Source organism: Lagopus leucura, unplaced genomic scaffold (genome assembly GCF_019238085.1).
Source record: "Lagopus leucura isolate 7727_CA_CO unplaced genomic scaffold, USGS_WTPT01 Super-Scaffold_100016, whole genome shotgun sequence".
NCBI classification, from domain to species: domain Eukaryota; kingdom Metazoa; phylum Chordata; class Aves; order Galliformes; family Phasianidae; genus Lagopus; species Lagopus leucura.
The window spans coordinates 941,063-968,243 of NW_024962270.1; the positions used below are offsets into that span (position 1 = coordinate 941,063).

Sequence of the window (27,181 nt, forward strand, 5' to 3'; positions counted from 1 at the left end):
AATGATACTCATTGCAGCAGCAAAATCAATACAGAGCAAAGATGCAGTGAGAACCAAAATGCACGTACATCCTTTGTAACCATGCTGCAAGAAGAGGCAAAGCACATTTTCCTTAGACTGAAAATGAAATCCTTCAACCTGGAGCCAGATAGACTGGATGGGGCTCTGAGCAACCTGTCTATAGCAGGGTGCTTTGAAACAGATGCTCTGAAAGGTCCTTTCCAACTTTGTATGGCTTGTAAAGCAAAGGAACAAAAGCCCAAGCAATACAAGGTAAAAGAAAAAAAATACAAAGTAATTACCCACACCATGTATTACCTTGAAATACTCTTTTCTAATTTGTTTACTTCTCCTCCTTTCTTCATTCTGCCAAATTATTGGCTGTGTTTCTGGCCAGCGCTGATCATCCACTGAATCCTTCTGGTTTTCCAGTGGCTAGGAAAGTTTACAAATACTTTACAAAGATGATAAAATACACCTTGCATGCATTACCACAAATTATTATAAACTACAGTTGGCTTCCCACAACGTAGCTGTAAGGCATGGAAGTGTCAAAGGGAATTCTAGTAGAAATCAATTGTCCACTTAAAAATGAACCACTTCAAATGCTAAAATACACTTCATACAAGAAAAAGGAACTACAAAATCATTTTTATGAGAACAACACACTTTTCTGCACTAGCTTAACGTTCACAGGTATGTTAGGAAGCCTTTTAATGCTACCATATATAACTTCGAAGGGCCGGTCAGAACTGTGGTTAGCCAGCAGCACATCTCATTTCTCAGTATGAACATTCACTGCACAGGAAGAGGATGAATATAAGAAGAATTTGCATACTGTTGTCACCCAAAAGGCTACAAACACCAGACAGCAGTATAAAAGTCTCCTCAGAATGCTGCATAATGGAATACTTCGACAGAGGCGGTTAATGGAAATTCATTCTTAAAGTAAGAATAAATATGTCTGCTTACTCTGTGGAAACCAGTGGACAAACTGAAGGGACCAATTCATAAAGAGGCTAAGACAGAGTATCTGCATTTTCAAAGATTCATTTCTATTAAATTATTGGGCCATTCAGCAACTGTATTAACTGATGGATTAAGACCCAAAAATAATTAAGTACCTTTTACAGTTTCACTGCAATTTTGTGTCATGCAAGACTGGAGGAGGTACATGAAGTGGAAGACATACATAATTCAAATTATTTATACTTTTTTTTTTCTTTTTTACTGATTTGCCATCATCTTATTGTTTATGCAAATAAATTCAAAAAACAAACTTGACCTCAGTCTCAAAATCGTACAGCCGTTACCATACCCCCTAAAAAGCCTTGCATTACACAGCTTGAGTCAAACTGTCTCGAAGTTGATGAAAAGTTTTCCATTTTCCACAATTACATGTATACTATATATGCAAGCAACCAAATTAACACATTTTTGGCAAGAAACAAAGTGACTTAACTATGAAGCAAACAAACCTTTTGCATTTGGACATTTACCTGCCAGCTGTATGGAGACACTGGAGAGTTCACTTCATCTGCTGAGACACTAAAAATCAAAAGGAGAGGCATTATGGAATTTCATTACTTTATTTTTGTGCATTTAAAGAACAAGAATTTACTGCGTCCCATTATTTTGTTTTTCAAAGCAACCACCCAGCATTTCTTCAAAGCTGGCAAAATATTTGTTCTCAAGCATCTGGAAGATTCACAGCCTTCATTTCACTCTTAGCTCCATAAAGCTAAGCAGAAGCTTACACTAACAATGGAAGTGAGAAACCTTTTAAGATGGGACAATGAAATGGCAGAATCTCAAAAGGATACTCTAGGCCAAGGATGGTGCCTGAGCTCATCAGAGCAACATAGAAAAGTTTAGATTTAGTGCCACTTAAAAATTTTATTTCTAAATCTTCCTGTGAAATTCAGCTCCATCAACTTACCAACAACCATTTCATTCACATTCTGACAGCTGAAGTAGAACATGAGCTCAGAAGCCGTGCAGTATACCAAAAAAACTACAGCTGAGGATTTAATACATGGACTCAGCTCTGCGTATGCAATGATGATAAAATCTACTCCCAAAGTAACCAGGCATTTCTTAGTTTCTGTATTTTCTATTCCTTTTTCTTCGTGTTTGCCTATCTGCTTTCTAAAGCTGTTAGGCATAGGAAATCTGTCTGAATCACATCTGTTAGACTGTTAAGTAATGAGAACTGCAGGAACTGCTACAATAAATAATTCTGTTCTGCTGTTAGTACATACATATCTATAGCTACTACATGGTCTATACGTGGGAATTCCTTATGGATATATCAGTATTTCTATTATCTTTTTATGTTCCTAACACAGAGAGTGACTGGAGTTCCTGCACATCAGCACAATAAGACAACAAACAGTCTGTAACACCTATGTACCTTGTGTACATACGTGCTTCTGTTGTGTCATCCTGAACTAAAACACTAGGTCAAAAGATGGCACTACTGACATAAAACAAATACCAGAATTAGGTTCATAAAATATTAAAAGCTATGATAAAGTAGATTAATACCATTTTTCAGACTCCACTGGCTGCTTTGGCCTGTTCCTCGTGCTTACTGAGGCTGAATGATTAAGAAGCCTACAGGGAAAAAAAAAACATAATAGTCAATAGTTTTGTAGCTTATTTTTTTTTTCTTAGAACACACATTACTTACACAGTATAACTTTTCCTGTAAATAAAGTTTGAACAATAAGGTAGGATCTTGCATAAAGTTGGAATATGTACGTGTGTACCCATAGATATGAAATCCAAGGCCAATTCTGCTTCCATTCAAAACAACAACGCAGTTTTCAGCTTGTATAATACTCCTGTTCTGACTTTTAAACTAAAATCGATCATAATCCAAACCAAAATGCAGTTTTCCCTTTTCTCTTTAAGCACACACCAGCTGAACTGATCTTGCAGCTGCGTGAAGTTACTCCACCCTCCACACAAAAGGCCCCACTGTTTGCTAAAACCAGAAGAGACAAGATGGTCAAACTACAGCAGACAGAACAGGCTGAGCACTGCAGATCAGTCAGCAGGAGGAAGGAGGGCTGCTGATTAAGACTGCAAATGCAAAAGAAATGCAAGAAAAGGAGTGGGAAAGCAGGAGAATAAGAGAAACGCAAGCTAAGAACTAAGCTAAGTCTAATAAACCTACAGAAAGTCCTTTTTCCTCAACCCTAAGCAATAAAAATCTTAAACTATATACAGATTCAGATTATAATTTTTAAATTGGAAATAAATATAATCTCCTTCCCGTGTGTAAAATGTTAAAAATACCAACCCACCACGAACACTTAAATATTTTCAGTTAAGCATCACATTGAGGATAACTAGAATGATTAATGAATTCTTGGAGGTATCAACATTATGGTTCAACACTGAATTCACCACGCGCTGGAGAGGACTGACCAAAGAAGTTTACATCAAATTATATGTAGAATTATTAAAAATAGGTTAAAAAAAAAAAAAAAGAGAAGAAAACCAACTACTCTGCAGGCACGTTGTCATCATCGTAATATATGGCAGTAAAACAAGGAACTTCAAATGATGGCTAATTTCCATTCAGACTTCTGATTACTGTCGTAACTCTGAGCTCACTCATCACTCTTTTAGTTCAAATCTGAGTGTGTGAAATTCAGTTTAACAGGACTGAGAAGTTAAGCCTGTAACACAACTCGATAATTCAGTTTGCAGCACGTGCTCCCTACATTTTGTCCTCAGAAACAACCTGAAGGGCACTTTCCAGAATTTAAAGAAGTCCAGAAAGAAGTAAATTTCATCAAAAAATTAACTTTCAGAGCACAGGATGCACCAACCATCATGAAATAAACTGCTCTGTAGTCATTACTTTTTAGAATCAATTCCCAGAGTAATTTAGCTCTCTCTGTTCCACTGAAGGCAATGAGAAATTCAGATAAACTTTGTAGTGATATTTCATCATTAAGATGAGCTGAAGGGATGTAGAAATTTGAGAGACCCAAACACAATGATGCATCTGCTTGACCAAAATGGGCATTAATTCCTGTAAACTCAATGATTCTATGTAGCAAAGGCTATTTCTTCTCCACAGTCATGAACAGAAGTGTTAGGGAAAAACTATGCCATATAATGTCATACATCATAATTCATACTAAATTAATATGAATTTAGAGAACTACAGACTCCTGAGTTCATAGCAAAATAGTTTATCTGGAAATACAGACTTGGTAGCCTTGATCTTTCTTCCAGGAAATACAATACAAAACAGTGGGCAATAAAGGGAAACTTAAATCCTAAAATGATGCTCCTTTACGTAAGATGTTAATGGCACAAAGAGCCCAGCAATTGCTTTTACTCTTGCCATCTATCAAATCCAGCTACACAAAGATTTGGACAGACGACTGGCAGATGCTCATATTGAATCCCAGTGTAAGAATGGGCAGAAGAGAACTGCATCAGCACTGCAGTTTATTTTCTACTTACGTTCCCACTAACTACAGAAATTGTGCTACTATACAGATCAACTACAGCTTTGCAAGGGTTCTAAAACACACACAGTGTGAAATGTAAAAACTCAACAGCACAAACAATTACACATATTTATATATACATTGAGCTCGAAAATCAACGCTGACTCATTTTTCTGGTTGTATGCCATGCAAACTAACAACTGCACCAAACTGCTGACGAGATGGGAAAGAAGTGATAGTCCAGTTATGTTACTGAAAAATATTTTCCAAGGTCTGAGAATTGATAAAGCAGCTTCTCAAGTCTTTGTTTTTATATTTTAAATAAACACAATATTGCAATTAAGGAATGCAAATGAAGCAAATGATGCTACTGGTGCTTGAAGGATTGTCATCACTATGTTTAAAATACAGGAACTATCTGGGATCTATTAAGCTCACAAAGACAGGAGAAATCTTTCACTGTAAGCCAAAAATAACAGATTATAACTCAAGAGAAAGACTCCAGTCATTCAGGAGCAGTCTAATGCCTTCATGTATTATGTTGTCATTGTAAGCTGTGCTCTTACAGCTTCAGACAGTTCCTGTTGTCAGGGGAGCACATACACCCAACGCTCACAAGAAGTGAAACAGACTCATTTGGTACCACAGAAGATCGTTTCAATTAATTAATTATCCTATTCCTGGTCTGCTTCAGCAGAAAGCATCCAGAGTAAGTTAAAGTTAACTGATAATGTAGCTAAACCTGAAAGCACTCAGTTCATCACGTACACATACATCTGAGCACAACCTACACAATCCCATCCCAGAGTTCTAGCTTCCTGTGAGTTCTGTGTACCTGTTACTTCACTCATGGCTGACAAATGCAAAACAAACTCTCAGTCATGATAGTATGAAAGCAATCACTAAACTCAAGACCTTTTTGAAGGAACAAACTTTTTCCTCTGAGGTTCCATAATAAAGCTGTTAAAGATTCAAAAACAAAAGGAAAAAAAAAAAGGAGATAAAGCATGTGATAGGGACAAAAAAAATAGGCTTATAGTCAAGGGTCATTTAAATGTACTCTGTTGAGCTGCCTAATTAAATATTTCCTGAAACAATATTTTAACTTCACTAACGATAAACACATTGCAATCTGTTTTTTGCTAGCAAAGTATCTTAGGCTAACTTAGCCAACCCCTATTTTCTGCTTTGCTTCCAAAAATGGCCAGAAATGTTTCTGTTCTCCAGATTTTGTTTTAGAAAACCTGATGCTCCACAAACACTGTATACCTGGATGCACGTCCTGCCGCCCTCGTCCTCTGGAAGAGCTTTTCACTGAATGAAGTTCTATAGCTTAATGGCCTTCGTCTGCATTCATATTTCATGTACATCAAAGCCAAAGACGGAAGAAGGAAGCGGAACAGGTTGATGGGAAAGGACAGGGAAGTCATCAGCACAGCAAGCAAAAAGAAAAGAAACACTGCGTAGTATTAAAAGCAAACACACCGAATGAACAGGAATGCCATTAGTAAGGAGTTATTTCATGCTGCTCACTTCTCTGAGCATTTTGCTGACTCGGGCTGTACACGTTTTCCACAAATTCAAAAATATCTCAATTCAACTTCGAAACATTATTCTTACTGCTGCTTATGGCAAGAAGCTACGAATCCACAAGCCACAGATTCAAAATCAGGTCTGAATTTCACTTTACTAATTGCAAATAAGTGCCATTTTACATTAGAGATTTACCCCCCATATAACTAAAGATACATAAGCAAACTTTAAATACAAAGCCTAAACTAAGAAGTAAAATGTAATTACTGAGATCACATACATACGATCAATTTAAGAGCAAAGTAAAACATTTAACAAGATCACTGCTGTAAGACAGAAGAATGTATGACAAAGTTTAACTTGCAGCACACCAGAAGAGGAGTGGCTTGGTACTACAAAAGACTTGGTAACCAAGACATTCTAAAGCTAACCAGACAAGACACACATACAATATCAACAGCCATCATAAAAGATATACATCCACCACATGTTAAATGTAGATAATAGTCTATTTAGGTGAGCACTGGCCATGCTATCTTGGTCAGAGAAAGAAGAAAAAAAAAGATTACCATACAAACCATAAAAGTCAAGACACTTCCCCTATCATGTGCTCCTCTCCACATGAGGATATCACTCCTTTAAGACAGCAATTTTATGAAAAGAAACATGGGACAGCCTATTGCTTCAACCGTTCAAAACTGTTCTCAGAATGAAGAACTTTTAAGTTCAAGGCAGGCTAAAGAATACATTAATTGCAACACAGTTAACTAACATTGTTAATACCTGTGCTTTTGTTCTTGCTGCAGTAACTGAGCAGCTATTTTTCTCAAGTCTGTCACTTCTTTGATTTCATCATCTTCCTCAGCCAGCAGCTGTTCTTTCTGAAGCCTGAAAAATTAAACACCAGTGACTTGCCTGACTTCAGTAAAGCAAGATACAGAAACAGCAACAAGCAGCTCTTTGTTGCTTTTTTGCTCAAGAAGAGGAGCTCCGTGTTTAACAGACTTCTGTACGCAAGGAGTTTAAAAGTAAAACCCCTCATCAAAAAAGATTGTAAAGATTTACCTTTTTTCATCTCCCCAGTCCTCACTGTGCTCTATCTTTTGAGATTTTTCAGGGTGTTTTCCTCGTTCCTTATTTAGGATGAAAAACAAATTAGACTTCAATTTCACACACACACACACACAAAAGTCCATTGAATGAGATTTGAATCAAGCTATGCTACCTTTATATAAGACAGCAGTGGTCCAATCTGCACATCTCCCTGCTCAGGAACAGCTCCCTCCTCTGCATTAGGATCAATGTAATCATACACCTCCTGGTCTAGTGAAGATTGATTAGGAACAGAAAAGAGAGTATTAACAGTTCTGTTAATCAAACGTTGAGAGAGAAGCCACAGTCAGAAGTACTAGTGAAAAATTACAGATAAAGGTAATGCAATTAAATCACATCCCCCTGATCTTCCTTTATTTACGATTTTTATTACATTTTTTTCTGAATTGACAAAGACAGAATTCCAATATACCCTCATATCATTTTGTGCCATTTTCCTAAATTAGATTACCTGAGGAAAAGCAGTTCTTTTCCCTGAAGTGACAGATGCACAACAGATATTACCTTTCTGTGGATCGAGTTTATTCCCCATTACATGATTGTCGTTCCTCAATGTCTGTTCCCTTGTTGATTCTGACACCTGGGAGTGAAGGCTGATTGTATCGTCATCAGATGGCTGCAAAGACAGTGACACTGAATACAGAATTTGCATATAAATCACATCATTAGATGATTTGCTAATGAGCCACGAGTTATAATACAACACATCCATATCAGGAGGAATAGCTCCCAACACAGAAACTTCTTTCTTCTTTTAAGACAGTAACAGTTTAGGGAGCAGTGACTGATTCTGCAGTCCAATGGTTCAAACTAACCTGTACAAATATTCTAAGGGTGTTAAGTGTCACTTTGTCAAGCGTTTCCCAAACTATATGAAATAGAGAAGCAAAGAAAATCCTATAAAACAAGTTACAGAAATTCACCAGTGAAATATACTTACTTCTGTTGTGGACAATCTTTTATCTCCATTATCGCTTCCAATGCCAGAGTCTGGTCCATGATTTTTATTGGGATAAAAGTCCTCTATGCTACTTAAAATTTAAAAAAATAACAATGAATGAAAGAAACTGCAGTCTCACTTTTTTTAAAAGAAGATAAACATTCTTTTAAATGTATTTTCTGTATATTCATCTACAAATCTTCACACAATGGAGATTTTTCAGTCACTCAGATCCAATTTAAGACTCCAGTAATATTATCTTAAAAAGTAAATTCTATGACTTCTAAAACAAACCACTGAAGTTATAGCTATTGAACTGTAAGAACAAGGGTTTTACATTCTTTTCTCCACCACAAAGACCACTTCATAGCAAATGCTAAAGAATATAAATAAAAAGCATCAAACAAAACCAAAATCCAATACTCACCTGTCTGTCAGTGGCTGGGAGGGGATTCGTTTACCCAGCGATGGAAGATCCAAGGAATCTGGTTTTTTATCTATTCTGAGGCATGCCTGAATGCTGAGGAATTTAAATATATGTACTTTACCCTTTAAGCATATCTGGAAACAAAGAACAGTTCTTAATTACATAGCATGTCTTTAAAAAACACACGCCAACAAATTCTTCCTACATCGATGAGTTTGTGCTCACAATTCCTACTAGCAGAAATACAGCTAGAAAATAAAACCTGATTGGTATTAAGGTAGGATCTTAAAGAGGAAGCTCTTCTAATGTAAATTACTAAAGCAGCATTTTTTCCATACTGACCTGTGCTGGTGGTATCTGCATTGGATTGTTATCCAAAACTATTACTTGTAAGTGACGTAACTTTCTGTAACAAATTGGAATTTCTGTAATTTTATTACAAGAAAAATCCAGCTTTACCAAAGGAAGGTCTCCTAGTTCTGTATGGAGGAGGAAAAAAAAAAAAGGAGAATAAGATATCCAATTAACACTTTACCTTGTTTAGCTACACTAAAGAAATGGCGATGAGCAGCTTACCATCTGGCAACATATGGAGATTATTTCTTCTTATGTTTAATTCTCTAAGTGACTGCAGTTTTCCTATTTGCTGGGGAAGAACCTGAAGTTCATTGCAGCTAATATCCTAGATAAAAAAATATAATGAAAAAATTAGCTGCACATCTTAAATGAAATTAAACAAAGGCAAATTGGTATGAGAATTGTCATAAAGCATCCGTGGCAGATCTCACATTGATTCTTCACTATTTAGTGACTCATGTTTCAGAAATTCAATTCAAAAGGTTAAAACAACAAATGATGAACGACTGGTTTTGAAATTAAACCTGTACCCCAGGAAACAAAGGATCCTGCTGCAGTTTCTATGTCAGCTACAAACTTCTCGTATTACTGCCAGCAAGTGATTTACAATCTGCTCCTTTCATAAAAATTCTTCTTTCCTTAAAAATCTTCAATCAAAGGAACAGAAAATGTACAGAGTAATGCTAGGCTCACCGGCTCTTTGGACTCGAGCATTAGAGTGTAACAAAGCAGTGCCAAATGAGCACAGCCCACAGCTACTTCTGCCTCTGGTTCAACACCTACGTGGTCCATAATCAATAATCACACTGATATAATCAACAGCGTCTAAACTTTTCTATTTCCAATAACAACATCAATAAAATACACTGGATTGACTCATTTCCTAGACTAAATACCATTACATTTTAGATGTTTATCTATATAATGAAGAATTGGAAGCTGATTTTAAAGGCTAGCTTCTAGTTATTCACTCAGCCAAGTGAGTCAGCCTTAAGCCAGCCTCCTTCCCCGTTACACCGTTCCAGAGCTCCGGCTGTTAGCAACAGAGATGACTGCACACAGCTGGATGTCTCAAATTATAGGCTGCTCAGGGTCAGCTGTTGTGTATCTACTGCAAGTTCTTCTCTGTCCACATCACCAAATGGAAAACAGGACTCCTTTCTAAAAAGGAATCTTTCTAGCATGTGGCTTGGTTGTCAAAAAAAGAAAGTATGAACTGCTAAATAGGTCCAACAGGTAATGGAATGAAACTCTCTGCTACGTCCAGAATCTGTCATCAAGCATGCATTCTAGTTTTGACAATTCTGAAAAATAATTCAAAAACAGTGCTATTGTAACACTGAAAAATTATCAATTCCTGTAAAACAGCAGCAGTGGATCTCACCTTGAAGCTCTGTGACATTGAAGCATAGAGAACTTCTCACCAAATAGAGGAAGATATAGTATAATAATATAGTAGTATATTATAGTATAGTATATAGTATATTATAGTATAGTATAGTATATAGTATATTATAGTATAATAATATAGTATAATAATATAGTAGAATAGTAGAAGACCTTAAAAAAGCCTCACAATCAGAATCTCGTATTACTTGTGAGTTAAGGAATAAGTGTTGCCTTATCTCAAAAACTAGGTCATGTTAAAAGATCTTTGGAGCATAAACACCTACTCCCAAAATAGGATATGGTTTACTTGCAGTAACCAAAGAAATAGTAAATATTGAAAAATCAGACCTCACCCAAGTGCCAAGTTTGTGAATGACTGTGCACAGTTCTCCAAAAGCAGAGCTTAACATTTAAAGTCCAGCATATTAAGAAAATAACAGAGAACAAAGCACAAGGGTTCTGTATGCCACAGGACATAATCATGTTGCAGATGCACCTGAACTGGGAATAGCTCAAATCACTCTTCAACCTAACCAAAGCAACGGAAGGAGAAAAGGCTGGGGTGGGCTGGGAATGCAGAGCAGGACACAATAATGGACTGGCATAACCTCTATATGAGTATGGATTAAATAAACTCCTCAGCCAGAGAAAAAAAATCAAGTTCTTCAATAAAAGAATAGAATCATGATTACTGTAAAGAAAGTCAGCAGAAAAATGTAATGTTTTAACACACAGAAATTAGAGATTCTGATGAATAATCTGAAAAGCAATTCTATTTCTGAAGGCTTTAAGTTAACCCAGCGTGCTGATCTGTGTTTATTCCCTGTTTTGGAACTCTGCAGTATACATTATGCCTGTATTCTGAGATCAAATGTTGAGGAAAGAATAACGGAAATTACATTTTGCATTCTTATTTTAAAATCATTACTGATTTATATTTTTCCTACGCTGTAACAAAGTCTTTATATTTTCCTTAATACAGTTAATACTCACCAACTCCATTAGATCTCTCAGCTTTCCAATTTCTTCTGGAATGGAGACCAGCTTGTTATTACTGACAACCAGAACTTTAAGTGGAAGATCAAACAGGTATTTTGGCAACGTTGATAGAAGATTTCGACTTGAGAGAAAGAAAAATGAACAAGCAAGGCTGGGTCATAATACTCTCTTGAAGCCTGATGGCAAGTCTCACATGCTGTACTTTTCTCCTATTCTGAAGAAATGTTCTCCACCAACAATAATTTCATTCATGTTTCATAAAGCTGTAATCTTTATCATGAACTCCCTACCAGAAAAAGCCTAAAATACAATCATTTTAAGTCCCCTTTTTAATTTGGATAAACGAGAATGTACTATAGCTGAACTTTCTAATGTTAAAACATACAGAGAACTCTGTCAAAAGAAATTAAAAGAACACTGACAAATGCAACTGCAAACAAGAGCAAACACATCCCAGGAAATTCCAACCCATGTTCTCTAAGCTTTGTGCAATGATATCTCCACTCTGATGGAGAGGTACAGCTGATTTGGCACCTTGTCCCAGCTACTGTGACTCAATTATCAGCACTGACCGCAGGCAGTAGGGAATCTCTCAGGAATGCAACATCAGTGTGGTTCAAATACTGACAAATTACTGCATTCCTGCTGAGCTAATGAACATCTGCAATACTGAATCCATACCTGATGTTTGCTTTTATGCTGCTTCCAACACTTTCAAAAGGACGACCCAAACTGATGGAGTCTACCAGTTATATTCTTCTCATCAAAGCCCAACCAGGGGGATCTATGAAAAGTCACTGCTTCCCATGCCATTTAACTGTGTCATTCCTATGCCATCACCAAAACTCTCGACACCTATTTACCACTTCAGTGAGTAACAGCCCACAAGATAAGTTTTAATTAAAATTGACTTCTTCAAAGCAGCTTAAGTCTGCTCTGGTAACAAGAGAGATATTGTTACTGACAATTTTAAATCAGCATTGGAAAATCTAGTAGTTGCTGAGTGCCACAGCCAGCAATGCATATAATTGCTCTCATAAGGCACTCATACATTGAAGAAAGAGGCATTAGAAAAGAACCATGTTCAGATGTGGTATGAAAGTAATTCCTTTCATACCTAAAGAATTCCAAGATGTCAGTAATTGCCTCTACTTTAAGTGAAAGAAAAACCATCTTAACTGCTTTTGGTCAGTGGAGATGTATTAGAGCAACTGTTTCCACGGTAAAAAGAAGTTTGCTAATGCTACAGGGTTATAGACTGCAACAACTTAAAAATGTTTCAGTTCCAAAGAGGCACTGTAAGAGTAACAGCAAACTGGAAATAAACTGTCACCAACATCTTTGTAAAGAGCAACGTATTTACTCCATTAACGCCAAGTGGAACATAGGAAGCTTTGGATACATGCATGGGGTTTCTACCTCAGGCAGATATGATGGGCTTCTTATGGTGGGATGGTATGAGATACAATGCATGAGTAAACTTTTCTTTGTGGAAACTTGGCAATGGAAAAGTAATTCATCAGCAGTGAAACACAGGAGATTCATGTGAAGTCATCGAGGTTGTTGTGCTTGAAAAAGGAACAGCCAACTCGGAATTGTGTAATGCTTCCCTCCAGTCTTTTAAAAACAAAATGAGAAGTGGACATCACGTGGCTCTCTTCTGTAAGGAAGTATTTAATCTAGTCTGGCAGTGTTTCACTGCTGTTCACCACTGCAATCCATATGTGCTGTGAAAACAGCACTCAGATACTAGCACAAAAAGGAAGAACAGAACACAGCCACGACCTCAGGTGAGGGGACTCCTGAAATAACACACAACACCCACTCAGAACTAAAAGCTACTGCACTTATGGAGCACCTCAACCACCATCAAAAGAGAAATGGGATTGTGCTCCCATGAAGGAAACGAGGTCAAGTTTCTTTCAAAAACAAACAAACAAAGCCTGCAGTTTTATTGTATCATCAATCCTCTGAAGAATCTCCACAAACAGAGGACTTAAACTATCAACGTAAGAACAGATGCTGGAGATTCAAGATTGTTGAGGGCTGCTGGTTTTGGGTTTTTGCTTTTTCCCCCAAGTGTAATACCTAGAATATTAAACAAGCTCTGTTATCAAGTCTGACACGCTAAACAGTTCTCAGCTGGGGAAAATGATTTGGACTTTATATAGTCAGTGTTAAAAGCGTGAGGAGTATTGAGGAAAACAAGGCCTCAGCTCTGTAAAGGAAGGCTCCAACAGATTCCATCTGCTTCTGTATGTTCACAGAACATCCTTAACAATCTCCAGTTGAGCTTCTTTTCTTCTAAGGAAAACCAACCATGCGTTTTCCAAGTTTAACAGTAAAAATGGATGTGACTAATGTGCAAAATGAGTGGGATGAGTACGATGTTTTGGCCAGAGCAATTTACCCCCAAGACAGGTAAGTTTCTAAGGGTAAATTTTAAACACAGGCTTTTTTTTTTAGAGTAACAGTAAAAACAAAGAAAACTTCACCAACTCTCCTTACAGTCAGCTACCACAGTTTATTTAAAGAAATTCTGCAAGGTAGCCAACTCCTTCCCACAAAGGAAGCAATAAGAACTGCTGGCTCTAAAACACCAAGGATACAACAAACACCATTATTGCGTCTACCTGGACAGAAATACAACCACGAGGGCAATGTGTTACAGCAGCAGGATGCCACCTTTTCAAAGAGGGAAACTGGGTAACAACAGAATGCAAAAAAATAAGAAAAGCATTACTCACCTAATGTTCAGGTAGGTGAGCATCTGCAGGTTTTTTATAGACTCTGGAATGGATTTGATGCAGTTGTGATACAAGTTTAACGTTTCCAGTGGTGCAAACAGCCAGACATCAGGAGGAATTTCAGTAAATCTGTTCTTGGAAAGATCTGGAAGTAAAAGTATTTTCCTTTTTTTAGTCAAAAATTTGCCTGCAGTAAGATTAAAATAACCACTGTTATTCTTAACATGCTAAAGAAACAAAATCAGGTATAAAATAATTCTGTTACAGCAGATGTTATTGCATATAATTAATTGGCCAAAAAGACAACACTAAAATAGTGTTATTTGATACTCACTCATAACAGAAAATAGAGAAGTCAGGAATTCAATGATGTTTTTGCTAGTTAAGAATGTTCAAAATGAAACTGAATCTTATTTCTTGTCCCTCTCCCACCAGTCACCCATGGAACTGCTTTTTTTCCTTTTCCTCCCATTCTAGGCTTAAAAACCAAGCAGGGAACAAGCCCAGTAAACATTACTTTTCCTGTTTGACAGCTACATTACAAGCTAATTTTGTTGTGCAAAATATCTGCCGTGCTGAAGCCAAGTCAGCAAAAACAAACAAACAAACAAAAAAAACCTTGCATGCTTTGCTCAAGAGCTACAATTCTCATTTTAAAATGCATTCTTTATTGTAAGCACAGTAACTGAGAAATTCTCCAGTTGCACATTTATGACTTAGCTAAAAAGGGAATAAAATCACACCATCGATGCCAGAAGTACACAGCTACAAAAATAAGGCTGCAATTTACCCCAGCCTAAGAGCAGCAAGCAGCCATCTCTTTGACAACAGCAACATAATACTTTAAACAGGGTTATTCATACAGTGTGTGAGTGCATTATAATAATCTGCATGCAGAAGCTGGGAGAAAACAGTGCAGACCACCTCCAATTCCATGTAATTTATAGATAGATAAAGGAGTTGGGGTGGAATATGAACCTTGAGTTCTGGAACTCTCATTTAACTACCAAAACCTGTGCCATCAACCCACAAAACTATCTTCTTGATGAAAAATAGGAATTTACTTGAGAAAGAAAGCCTGCTTTTCTGAAAGTCGCTTTGGCTCCCAACCCAAGATGCTTCAAAAGGATGTGGTTTCTCAGAAACGCTGAACAAACTCTTTTAAGAAAGAAGCAACACAGATCCCTTGCTATTTCAGGCTTTAGTTCTCAGTTTCCAACACTTGCATGAAGTAACCAGCCTTCTGCTTAGCCCCTATGATATTGGCAGCAGAATAAACTGCTTCTTTTGTTGCACTAAACTGGAGAAGCAGACTAGAAAGCAGCTGGAGAAATGGTTAAAGGTCACTGTCAGGCTCAAAGCAGAAAGCTCAACAGCTTTAAGCACAACCTGCCAAGCAGCTGTGAGTGGCATTACGCGGGGATCAACACTGGATGAAGGCTGAACAAGCAAATTAATGACACTGAGATGGAGGGGGAGAAGAGGCAACTCAAAGCTAGAAGGCAGGGGGCCAGCCAGAGTGTGCCCCATCAACAAGTTGGATCTCCCAAACCAAACTGATGAGAATCACTAGCATGCAGAGATGTAAGACTGAAGAAGCTAGGAAAGCTGCTGAGTGCTGAAGTACACGTGATCTTAGGTGACAATCCCTCTAGAAATGAGATTATAGGAATTGCTTCCTCAACCAGTTTAGACTGGGAGACTAAATTGAGGGTGTTTTGTGAAGATTAAACATAAGACACTATCAGTGCCTGTGAATCAAAGGGTGTTTTGACTCACTAGCTCTACAAGTGAGAAGAACACCATCAGAAGGGTTAAGTTTAAAAGAGGAACAACAAAACTACCAAGTTAGTTACCGCTTCATTTATTTTTACACTGAAAGAGCAAAGTCTTTACTGACTGTATAGAGACCATTTAAAAAGAGTATACCAGAAGTTCAAAAACAAAAGAGTGTGAAGGAGAACAAATCAAGAGTCAGAAGAAGGTAGCTCACACAACTTTAAGCCATGATACAAAGGAAAAAAGCTTGTACTGTCAGTCAGGTCAAACCAGATCTGCCTTTATGTTTTCTCTGAGCATTCATCGTTGGTTACCATCAGATGTACTGCTGGATTCCATCACTTGAGCCAATGCACCCATGTCTATATTCCAACTTTGCATGAGATGTGTTGAATTGGAAGCACATTCAAAAAAAACAATCTATCATTTTTTATGGTAATGCTTTAATATAGCCTAGGCATTAAAAAAAAAACACAGAGGTAAATTAGTGACTAAAACTAAACTGTACATACAAGACCTCATCCTAAAGATTTACTTACAGCCAATCTGAGCATGGATTGGAGACCAGCACTTACAATCTGCCATGCTAACACTTATATTAAACTATAACACCATAAAAAAAAAGTTTAATTATAATTCAAACAGTGGTTATTCGTTCACTTGAGTGAAGATACACAGGCAGGCAAATGCTGCAACTTAACACAGCACTCCAAAGCACCCTATGATTACATGTGCTACCAACTGTTGTTCTATCACACAAACAATCCCGTCTCTTTTTGCTGTCATTTCCCCAATGGGAAGGCAAGCCCTGCCTTGAGGAGAGCCTGAGAAAGAGAAAACTGATATGCATTCTGTCTGATGGAGTGCCAACGGTGATATGAGCACCACAGACAAGACTGAGGCTCTGCTAACATCACCTTCTGTAAGGATGTTAGACTTCAAACACATTTAACTTCACAGCCAACCACATTAAGCAATGGGCATTATTAGTACTGGAGCAGCCAAGGAAGAGGAGACAAAGGTTCTTTCTTTTTAGCCTTAGAAACAGTACAAGTTATCTCTTACCTTCAAGCTTTATTTAATGGTGTAACACAATGTAAGTTAAATGATTTCAATACATCAGAGCTTTTTAAGAGTTAGAAAGAAATAACATGATTTAAAGCAAAATGTAAATGGAATTTTGCAGTGAGATAACAGCATGCAAACATGAGTCAGTAAATACCAAAGTTATAACTTCCGTACCAACCGAAAATAGGGCAAATCCTAGTGCTAAGGAGTAATGTCCCTTCACTCAATAGCTCTGTTGTACTATTGAAACTCTAGTTCCTGGGTCCTCACTGTCACAGCTCAGCCTCTAACCTGTGGCAAAGCTGCAATTTGTGCAGTTGTTTCAAAAGAGCTGCGAGTTCCCCCCTGCCATGGGGAAAGTCAGCTCTGAGGCTCTGCAGACGACAGGGAAATGGACAAAAATCACAACGTGCTTATTTCAGAGCAAAAAGCAGAGAGTTTAAGGTGCCCCACATTAAACCCCAGTGCTTCCCACGCTGAATGTCCACATCAACATCACTACCGGGAAACGAGGATATCAAGAAGGGAGTTCTTTGTAGCAATATTTCCTCAAGAGGATCAAAAGGTGGGGTTTTTTGTTGGTTTTTTTTTCCCCAGAAGGCTGCACCAGGAGGCTTCTTCCGTAGATAAGATGCTAGGGAAAAATGCCATTGTGAGCTCCTTATCAGCAGTGCAGCAGTAGTCATTGCCATGCTGACATGCACCACGTCTAGGAATTGCTAGCAGGGCAACAGAGCCGGCTGGCCTGCAGCTCCATGGGAAGATGCAGCACTTCAAAGAGATCCATCTCCACAAGCAACACCTCTGCCAGGCAGTACCACCACCAGAAGAATCAACATCTGCATTCTTGTTAATGCTTAGAAATAGGAGGGTTTTGTTCTAAGTAGACCGCGTTGAAAACGTCAACATTTAACTTTATTACAGTGCTTATGTGACTCTATTACTAAATTGGTTGAATAATTAATGCATGCCAATGAGATGCGCTGTTATGTTTTAAGAACGTTTGGTTTTCTGGTGCATGCAAGGCAAAATGCTTAGAGAAGCTCCCGCATCTCTTAAGCTGGTAGTGGAGATTTCTTGTTAATAGAATTATATCTCCTCTCATCTACTTTAATAATTGCAAGACTACAAATCACAACACAGAAAATCTGAAAGCTCGTGGTATAGCTGTAAGTGAAGAAAAGGGTAAGTCAGCTCTTCCATAGGCCAGCTATGTGTCCACACGTGAGCACAGCACACCCACCTGCATTTATCCACTCTTCACTCTGTTTTCAGCAGTGATCTATAGCTCAATCTACAGCAAATGTTGAATAACACCAAAACACAGAGCTGTTTTTTAGAGAGCCGAGCACAAATCGTGACTGAGCAAAAACACTGCAATCGAGTTGTGCATCAGAAGGGGCTCTTTCCAGTGTCTGTTAATACACAGCTCGTGCACAACAGTTTGATACAAAGCATTTCACAGAGCAGGAAATCAACAAGTCAGACCCTGCAAAATACAAACTGCGTCGATTTGTCATTGAAGTACGTTCATCTATCGACATCACTGAGAAGCATTAAGTCCTACTTGATTATTTTTCCCCACTTTGTCCTCCCACCAACATCCTCTATAACTGCCAAACGTCAAAGCACACCCCAGTCTGCACCCATCTTTCAAGAAAGTAAGACATCTATTCTTCATAAAAAAAGAATGCTTCCAAGTCCGAGCAGCTCTCTTATTACACACACTATTCCAGTGCTGTAACCACCACTATTTCTGCTGATTTTAAAGCCATCAGTAATCTGTCACCCAACCACTCCCACCACAACTATGTATTTGTAATAAGTTGGACTTATGACAGTTTATCCAGCAGCCTCTTCCATATCCCTGTTTTCATACCTCTTCTGAGATAAAAGACCTGAAAGCATCCCAAGCCTGAACATCCCCCCTTCAGATGTGTTTAATGCTACAAAAACCGTCTCTCCACATTTCTTTTAGTCTTGCTATCTTCTTCACTGGGAACAATTAAACGCAGATGCTCAGAAATGCTATTAAGAACCAGTGATAAGCTCACGTGAAACTTGAGTTATCCATATCTGAAAATATCTTTCATTTTAACACCGCCAGTACCAAGCTCCAAAAGACCCAGAAGTGCAGCTAGCACCCTACAAACATTTAAACATACCACTTTAGAAACAAAATCCCCTTGTACTACATTCTGTACAACATCTTTCTCCTTTGATAAGTAAAAAGGTAACAAAAAGCAAGACAATTGGATATATTCTGTTCTATTAGCAAAGCTGCCAGCTTCTGTTGTGCTATTTCAATACCAGAAAACTACATCCAGGAACATGATTTGTCATCACTGTTGGCACGAACAATTTCCTCATTTTCTGTCTTGTTTTAATCCTCAAAGCAATCATGTAAGTATATCTAAGTGATATGATCATTCAAGGACAGGAAGAACAAAAAAATTGCATTCAGTCAGAAGATACACAAAGGTAAGAGATGAATTTATGAACCTTAAAACGAAGTCTTTTAAAGCCCAATTTGAAAGCCACAAATGATGCATATAAAAAAAGAAAACTGAAGAAAAACGTGTGGTTCAGAATTGACTAGAACTGTAAGGCTCCTCGACGTGTTTGATGAGAAACTAAGAAAGGAAAAGATCTGGTTTTGATTCCTAACCACAGAGAAAGCACTTTGCAGGAGCAAATCAAGTGCATTGTTTAAACAACGATGCTTTCTTTGGTCAGAACAAAATCATAGAATCATAGAATGGCCTGGGTTGAAAAGGACCACAACGATCACCTAGTTTCAACCCCCTGCTATGTGCAGGGTCACCAGTCACCAGACCAGGCTGCCCTGGTCCACATCCAGCCTGGCTTTGAACGCCTCCAGGGACGGGGCATCCACAGCCTCCCTGGGCAACCTGTTTATACGCTCCCTTCAAGTACTGGAATGTCACAACGAGGCCTCCCTGGAGCTTTCTCTTCTCCAAGCTGAACAAGCCTAGATCCCTCAACCTTTCCTCACAGGAGAGCTGCTCCAGCCCCTGATCATCTCAGTGCCTCCTCTGGACCCGCTCCAAGAGCTCCACGTCCTTCCTGTGCTGGGGGCCCCAGGCCTGGACGCAGCGCTGCAGATGGGGCCTCACAAGAGCCGATAGAGGGGGACGATCACCTCCCTCTCCCTGCTGGCCGCCCCTTTTTTAATGCACAAAAACAAACAGAGGATTCTATGATAATCATGAAAAAGCACAGCACTGTCCTAAGCGACCTGTGAAGGCCTCTTTCAACCTCAATAGGGGGATTGATAACTGCAGTCTGTTTGTATTACACAAGTGTAACTACCTTAGCAGTGCTTGGATATTTCAGACATCAGTTCATTAAGATGCTACCCGGGAAAATTAAAGATGCATCTACAAAAACCAAGTGTGCCTAAATACATATCTGCTTCATATAGAGCGTATGCACCCAACCCAGTGGTTTTATTTATTCCTCTTCACTTGGTGTGACCCAGGCAAGACAAAAGGTTGGATACCCACAGCACAGAGGATCCTAATAACCATGACAGCCATTAATTTACATGGCAACATTAAGCAAACGCCCATCTTCATGAGGAACTTTCAAATACGGAAGGGGGAAAAAGAAAATCCCAGTTCGTACTCATTTTTAGGTTACTTTGTGTGTCCACTTCACCAAAACAAAATTGAACCCTTCTGTGTTTTAAGAGCTGTGCTCCTACGCTGCTACCAATTATAGGAGGAGGGAGAAAGAAAAGCAAAACCAACTGAGCCAGAAACTGAAATCCAGATCTGGAGGGATAAAGAGGAAACAGATTAAAGAGAACTTTTTGCAGGGATTCTGATGACAAGTCCCTTGCATAAGCTGCCCACCCCTTCCCATTAACATTCAAACAACATACAAACCAAGGTTTCTGAAACTCCTAATTCCTCCCAGTTCTCAGGAACCTTATGAGAGAAGAGCTCTTAAGCTCACCAGACCTACAGGACAAGGTACATTACCTAGCATTACCTTTCAAATCTACAGATCACACTTCGAAGCTAATTGCTCAAATTTTAAAGCTAAAGCACAACTAAACATTCCTATATCCTGCAATGAAAAGGGAAGAAAGAAGCCTGGCTACTTCAATAACTAAATATCAGAACTCCCAATATTTACTTAGGTTTAAAACTTAAGCATAGAGCAATTAAAACACGCCATGATTTATAGAATCATAGAATTGCTCAGGTTGGAAACAACTGTCAAGAGCATTAAGTGTGCATGTAGACATCAACTACGTCAGCTTCAAAACATAATTTCATTAATTTTTAAATAATACAGTTGCAAAGGGTTCCCCAGAATCACAGCAATTGCTTTTTTTGTATTAAGCTGAATGAATTTAATGTCCAAATAGATCTGTTCACTTTTCAACATCAAGAGGTGAAGGGCTATGCTCAAACTGAACACATTGCAGGAAAAAAGAAACCTTGATGCACCTGCTAAGCATTTATCCCTCAGGAAATTAAACTCACCAGCATACCTCCCCTGTCACAAGGAAATTAAAATACATCTAAAGTTGATTGTTAAATGTTCACGTAGTAAGATTTAAATTGATGTTTATCTGGTGCGTATATGCAAATAAAACAGAATGAAGATAGACTGCTGCTACCTTTATTCCTATTCTAATCTTTGTGGTTGCTCCACGTTTTAGCAGTAAAATGATAAAGATTAGACCAAACCTCAGCACTGGCTCATAATGGCAGTAAGCACTCATGACAGAGTGACAAACACCAGGGCTCACCCTGCAGCACAACCTCCCCATAAATAGGAAGCAGTGGCAGAACTGCTGTTCTTTTCAAACAGCAGACAGATATGACTCAGGAATTTTAGCCTCTGTATCTTATATGGAAGATTACTGGTCTATTCTCAAGAAATTTGCCCCTGTAGAAGACAATCATTTCATACGTTAGCATTTGACACCATCTAAAAGCCCCACAAGGACTTTTTAAAATTACACTGCTATGGTTGAAGTGTAATTGCAAATCACCTGTAATCACAGAATGGCCTGGGTTGAAAAGGAGCACAATGCTCACCCAGTTTCAACCCCCTGCTATGTGCAGGGTCGCCAACCAGCAGACCAGGCTGCCCAGAGCCACATCCAGCCTGGCCTTGAATGCCTGCAGGTAATGTTAACTTCTAAACCTCTACCTCGAAAAGCTACATCAAACCCATGAAACAGTACAAGTAATGTAATCTGAGCTTGCAATCAACATGCTGAAAGAACAAACCCCTTCAAGTTCCTATAGGAGGAAAAGATCATGTTAAGAAATAAGCTTCTTAGAGTTGCTGCTCAGAAGGACCTGCTTTAGAAGCAGTATGGGTTGAGTTTTCATATTTAAGTGAACTGAAGTTAAGCTACTCACACTTTGTCTTCATGATCAGTGCTGCTTTTGGAGTAAGAAGAAAACTGAAAGGTCACACACATGCTCTGCAAAAGTGGTGTTACATGCACAGCTCTTTCTACTTCTGTTTCCAGTTTTGTTTCTGTTGGTCTTAGGCACAGTTTTGTGAGGATTTCACTTTCACATCCTTCTCTAGCTTCAGGATGTTGTATTTGACTACTTTTAAGTGAATACACTGATGTTTCACAGCTCACACTGATGCAGTCATATTACTTTGGTCTTTAAGTTCTGAAAAATGCAACTCAAGCCCAAAGGCAGAAAACGATGCCAGGAGCAGGGAACACCCATGTTTTGATGCTGCATGCAGTTCCTAGCTTATCTCCGAAAAGATTCAGCACCAAACACACAGAGAACATAAGCACACGTAAGAGAAGATGATGCAGAATGTGTTTTTATCAGCCTGGAATAGACAACTGAAGGGACACAGTAAATTAACATCATTTCCAGTAAAAACACAGGGCTGCAAATGTAGTTATTGAGTAACAGGTTAAAAAATATCATGGAAAAAAACACCAAAAAAAAAAAAGATAGGAAGTGGTGTTTGGGTTCTGGACCCAATAACTCAAGAGCTAGGAAATACCTGCTCTGTGGTTACCCACTAATTTTAGTTATGCAGTGAAAGCAATGCAGGAAGGAACCATACATGGCCATGTAATTAGAGATCCTCATGATGCAGGGAGAGAAAGTCGTGCAGGCAATGAGAAGCTTCTCACACTGGGTAGGAGGGATTGAGACCCAGTGAACTGCTTTGAAATCAACGTGGTTTTTTCCATCTTTAATACAACTCCTGTCTGCTGCTTGTTGGTTCCACCAGCTGAAACAAAACGACAAAGCAACAAATCCAGGTAAATGCTTTGTTCCAGCACACAGATGGTGAAGGATTTGCATCGTGTAAGTTACACCTGCTGGCCAGCAGCCTACAGACAGGTCTGAGATGAGGGCTTCCCTTAAGCCACATACAATTTATCTTTGCTGGGCAATTACACATTGACTCACCAGTCAAAGTGAATCTTTCAAACACTTGGGAACATACCAGTAGTAATCATGCCTGGCCAAGGAATAAATACATAGCTCTGGAACATAACTATGGGGTAGCTCTGCATTTCCTGTGAAGCTGCAGCACTCCAACTGCCCCTGCACAGTTACCTTTATGCTAAGGACAAGTTCCAGCATTAAGTATTTCAGAGGTTAAATCTTCCTGATACTCCAAGACACGACGTTATGGAAAATCCAATTTCACTGGATGGAGAATACAAAAAGGCCCCCCAAAAATTAGACCTGTCATGTTCTTTAATTACATAGACCAGTATTCCAGATGAAGATGTAACATGGATTTTTTTTTTTTTTTTTTTAAGATATTGCTTGTATTATTCATAATGCAATTTGCTATGCAGCCTAATAAGCAGTTGTTTCAACTTCAACTCACTGAACTGAGAACTTTCTAAGCTTGTCTATAGTAATAAGCATCCTTAACGAGCATCCTTACTACTGGGTTTCAGCAAGAAAGCCTCAGAGAGCATACATAACTCATCTCTCCTTCCTCCAAACACTGGATAGGCTCACAAACCACTGTGGGAACTTTCCACAGCTGCTTTCTTATTAATGGTGTCACTTCCAGCTCCTGCATCTGACACAGTTCTGAGCAAAACAGCAGTACAAAAAAAACTCACGTAACCTGAGCTTGTTCCCATTCAAATGTGAAGAAGTCGTTACTGAAGAACCACATCTCTCAAGGTGTTTGACTTCCAGAAGGTAATCAACATTCATCATACACCTCAGATTTGTATGTCTCTTCAATTCAAAGTGGGACTTGGCGTTGTTCAATTACTTGCCATCACTTCAACCAACACTGGTACCAGCAATACATAACTTAATTCACACAGGAAAACAGAATTGCTTTAGAAGTGTATGCTCGAGAGGCAGCAGAAGAGTAGTGCAAATAACATTCTCATGCAATTGACATTGAATATTAAGCTGTAGGCTATGTTGTTTTAAAACTGTAATTGCGTGGATGACTAAATGCCATAAAAAGGACAGAAAGATGATGTAAAAACCAAAGTTGTGCACTTAATGTAGGCAGTAGTACTGCAAAGGATGTGCATGTTTCCCCCAGCCCACCAGGAACCACAATTGGGAACTGAGCTGCTGGCAATAAGATGGTGATTAGCCACGACAGGAGGGCTCGTTCTCAAGCCATACTGGTAATAGACCAGTGTTCCTCTTCAGCCATATGAAAAGGCAGCAGGTGGTGACCAAGGAGAAATTTCAAAGTTAATGTATTTACAGGCTGCCATCAATTGCCTGAGGTTCCTTCTGCATTAAGAATTGGGAATCGAGGGCTTTTTGTGGCATCTGTGCATTTATCCAGAGTAAAGAAATTGTTTTTGTGAGCTGTCACTTTAATGCATTTCATATTTACTGTACTCATGTTTTTAAGCACTGCTTACAAAAGGAAAAAGCAAATTCCTAAAGGCATAGGCTGCCTTTGGTCAGGATGGCCATACAGCACAGGAACCTAGCAAAAAAAAAAAGCAGAACAGAAATCACACAACTCCTCAGCTAAGCAGACAGTGATTACATTGATGTGATTACTCAATTACTTAACTGCCAGGGGCTTAATGTTGCTCACACAGCAAGAAGCAAAATTACACACGTTAATAAAGTGACTGGAATATTCATACATCTCTGGATATCTTGTGACTATCTTTTTTTTTTCCCCCTCTCTTCCTAGAAGTTCATTTAACAGATGCACGAGATTTGTTTGAACAGCCAGAGAAAAAACTCTGGGGTTGCAATGAAAATTCACGGTTAACATGAAACAGGAGAAAGTCTGAGCTGAACACCCAGATGCAGGCATTATACTTTTAGCTCAGCACTAAGATTGATCACATAATTTAAGATGCCCAAAATGTACCATATTATTTGCAGACTGTGTACTGGCAAACCATTACGTAAGTTAGAGGCAAAGTTTGGCCTGACATCAAAACAGAAGTCCAAGGGCATTGCTGAGGATGCATCAACTGCAGTTGTGCTTTAGAAGTATGTTTGTCTCTATATGTATGAAACTTACCAAGAACTGCAGCATTCATACTTCAGCAACAAAGTCATTTCTAGGATTGATTTTACTGACGTGAAGGTGGAATATTCTGGATTTACAATGATGCTACAGATGCTTTGAAGTTTCCTATTGTGAGGGTGGGGAGATGCTGGCACTGTGGTTGCCCCCTCTCTGAAGGTCAGACTGGATGATGAGGCTGTGGGCAGCCTGGGAAGGCGTCCCTGCTATAGCAGGGGGTTGGAGCTACATGGTCTTAAGGCCTCTTCCAACCCAGACCATTCTATTTTACTGTAAAAAGACTCGTGATAAGGAAGAGCAGCTTTTGTATCCAGACTTGTTAGAGGCATCCTGTATTTTTTGAAGGCTTTGTTTGTTTGTTCAATGTTTGTTTCACAGCCTTCACTGACTTAAACTGAAAGTGAAACAGTGGCAGTATTTCTGACCCAAGGCTTTGCTCCCCATGCCTCAGCCTGCACTTATAACCTCACTCATGGATGTACTGCAGTGCGAAGGAGCCATAACCGATTAAAATGCCAACAGACAAATGACTGCCTGTGAGGTAGCAGCTGATCCTACATCAAAAGATCTGTGCCACACTGATCCTGTAAAGTATGTCAGTGATTCATCAGCAGAATATCATTTACCCACTTATCAAAAAAAAAAAAAAAAACACCCTACAGATGTCAAAATAAAGGCTACACATCTCCTGTTCACAAACGAGCTTCTGAAAGACATCTAAAATTCATATCCCATGGATTTAATTGGTGAATCAGTATTGCTATCCATCGGCGTCGTTATGAAAATGCTTTTGCACAGACTCACATCTATGACCCCAATGAGTGATGTCAGAAGCAGCAGCACTACGGCTATCACTGTCAGATGCTGTCTTGGAGTGTTTTCATACAATGTCCTTCATGGTGAAGGTTTGATCCTGATGCTGGTGACAAAGCCCTGCTGCCTTCTAAAAGACACCGGCAGCTTTTACTCAAATATGCTGAAAATCAAAGAAAGCTAAAAATTAAACCCACATGCAATGAGAGGCAAACAAAATACGGGCCTTTATGCACCTGCTTCAGGATGCAGTCTTTTGTTAATGATGCTCCCTGTACAGAACATGTCATTGCAACACTTTGGTTAGTGAGCATTTAACACGTTGAAATGGCCTCCTGTGGCACTGAAGGTGTTTTATGGAGACAGAGCTATTATTTTTGGAACTTGTTCTTCATTTAACCTCGTGCCTCCATTGTGGAATAACCAACACACTTCTACCTACCCCTGCTCCGTGTTGCATAGGGATGCATCACACACATCAGGAAAAAAAAGAAGGCTAATAACCCACAAACCATCAGCAGGGGAACAGATACAAGAACGGGATTTATAAATCCGCCCTTCCCATGTTTTACACCCTGATGTACCGCGGGAGGCACAAGGACGGCATCCTTCAACTCTGTGCACAAAACGCAGCCCACAACAAAGCCCAACAGAACGCGGGTGTGATGGAGGAGCAGCACGGGGCTGCCAGAGATGGATCAGGTGCCACAATGGGCAAGCTGCGCTCAAAACAATAACGCAGCCATTCACAAGCTACGGACAAAAAAAATAAAAAAATAAAAATAAAAAAAAATAAATAAAAAAAAAGCAAAAAAACAAACAAACCCCAACACGGGGTTAATTCACGCAAGCAACGTTTGGGAAAGCCAGCTATTTCTGAACGAAATACGCGCTAGGAGAGGCATCTAACATGATCGGCGCTCAGCAACCCAGCAGCAAGCAAAACCCGAAGCGCAACACGAGTTCCACGGCCCGCGGGCACCGCATCCCGCGGGCACCGCATCCCGCGGGCACCGCA

The 27,181-nt window shown here is 39.0% G+C and overlaps 1 protein-coding gene across 4 annotated transcripts in view; it reads right to left on the minus strand.

The window, feature by feature from the left end:
• LRCH2 (leucine rich repeats and calponin homology domain containing 2) overlaps positions 1-27,181 on the minus strand; it is a 36,713-nt gene that overhangs the window by 9,036 nt on the left and 496 nt on the right. For 2 of the 4 annotated variants that reach the window (XM_042876688.1, XM_042876686.1), the window contains exons 2-14: positions 13,981-14,125; positions 11,228-11,354; positions 9,065-9,170; positions 8,831-8,967; positions 8,489-8,622; positions 8,062-8,149; positions 7,626-7,737; positions 7,234-7,331; positions 7,074-7,141; positions 6,792-6,896; positions 2,548-2,616; positions 1,500-1,548; positions 319-435 (exon numbers count right to left, since the gene is read on the minus strand). In XM_042876688.1, the coding sequence (XP_042732622.1) occupies positions 319-435; positions 1,500-1,548; positions 2,548-2,616; positions 6,792-6,896; positions 7,074-7,141; positions 7,234-7,331; positions 7,626-7,737; positions 8,062-8,149; positions 8,489-8,622; positions 8,831-8,967; positions 9,065-9,170; positions 11,228-11,354; positions 13,981-14,125 (1,355 nt within the window). Of the gene's footprint in view, positions 1-318; positions 436-1,499; positions 1,549-2,547; positions 2,617-6,791; positions 6,897-7,073; positions 7,142-7,233; positions 7,332-7,625; positions 7,738-8,061; positions 8,153-8,488; positions 8,623-8,830; positions 8,968-9,064; positions 9,171-11,227; positions 11,355-13,980; positions 14,126-27,181 lie in introns of all 4 variants that reach the window. The other 2 variants (XM_042876687.1, XM_042876685.1) reach the window with 1 other exon arrangement.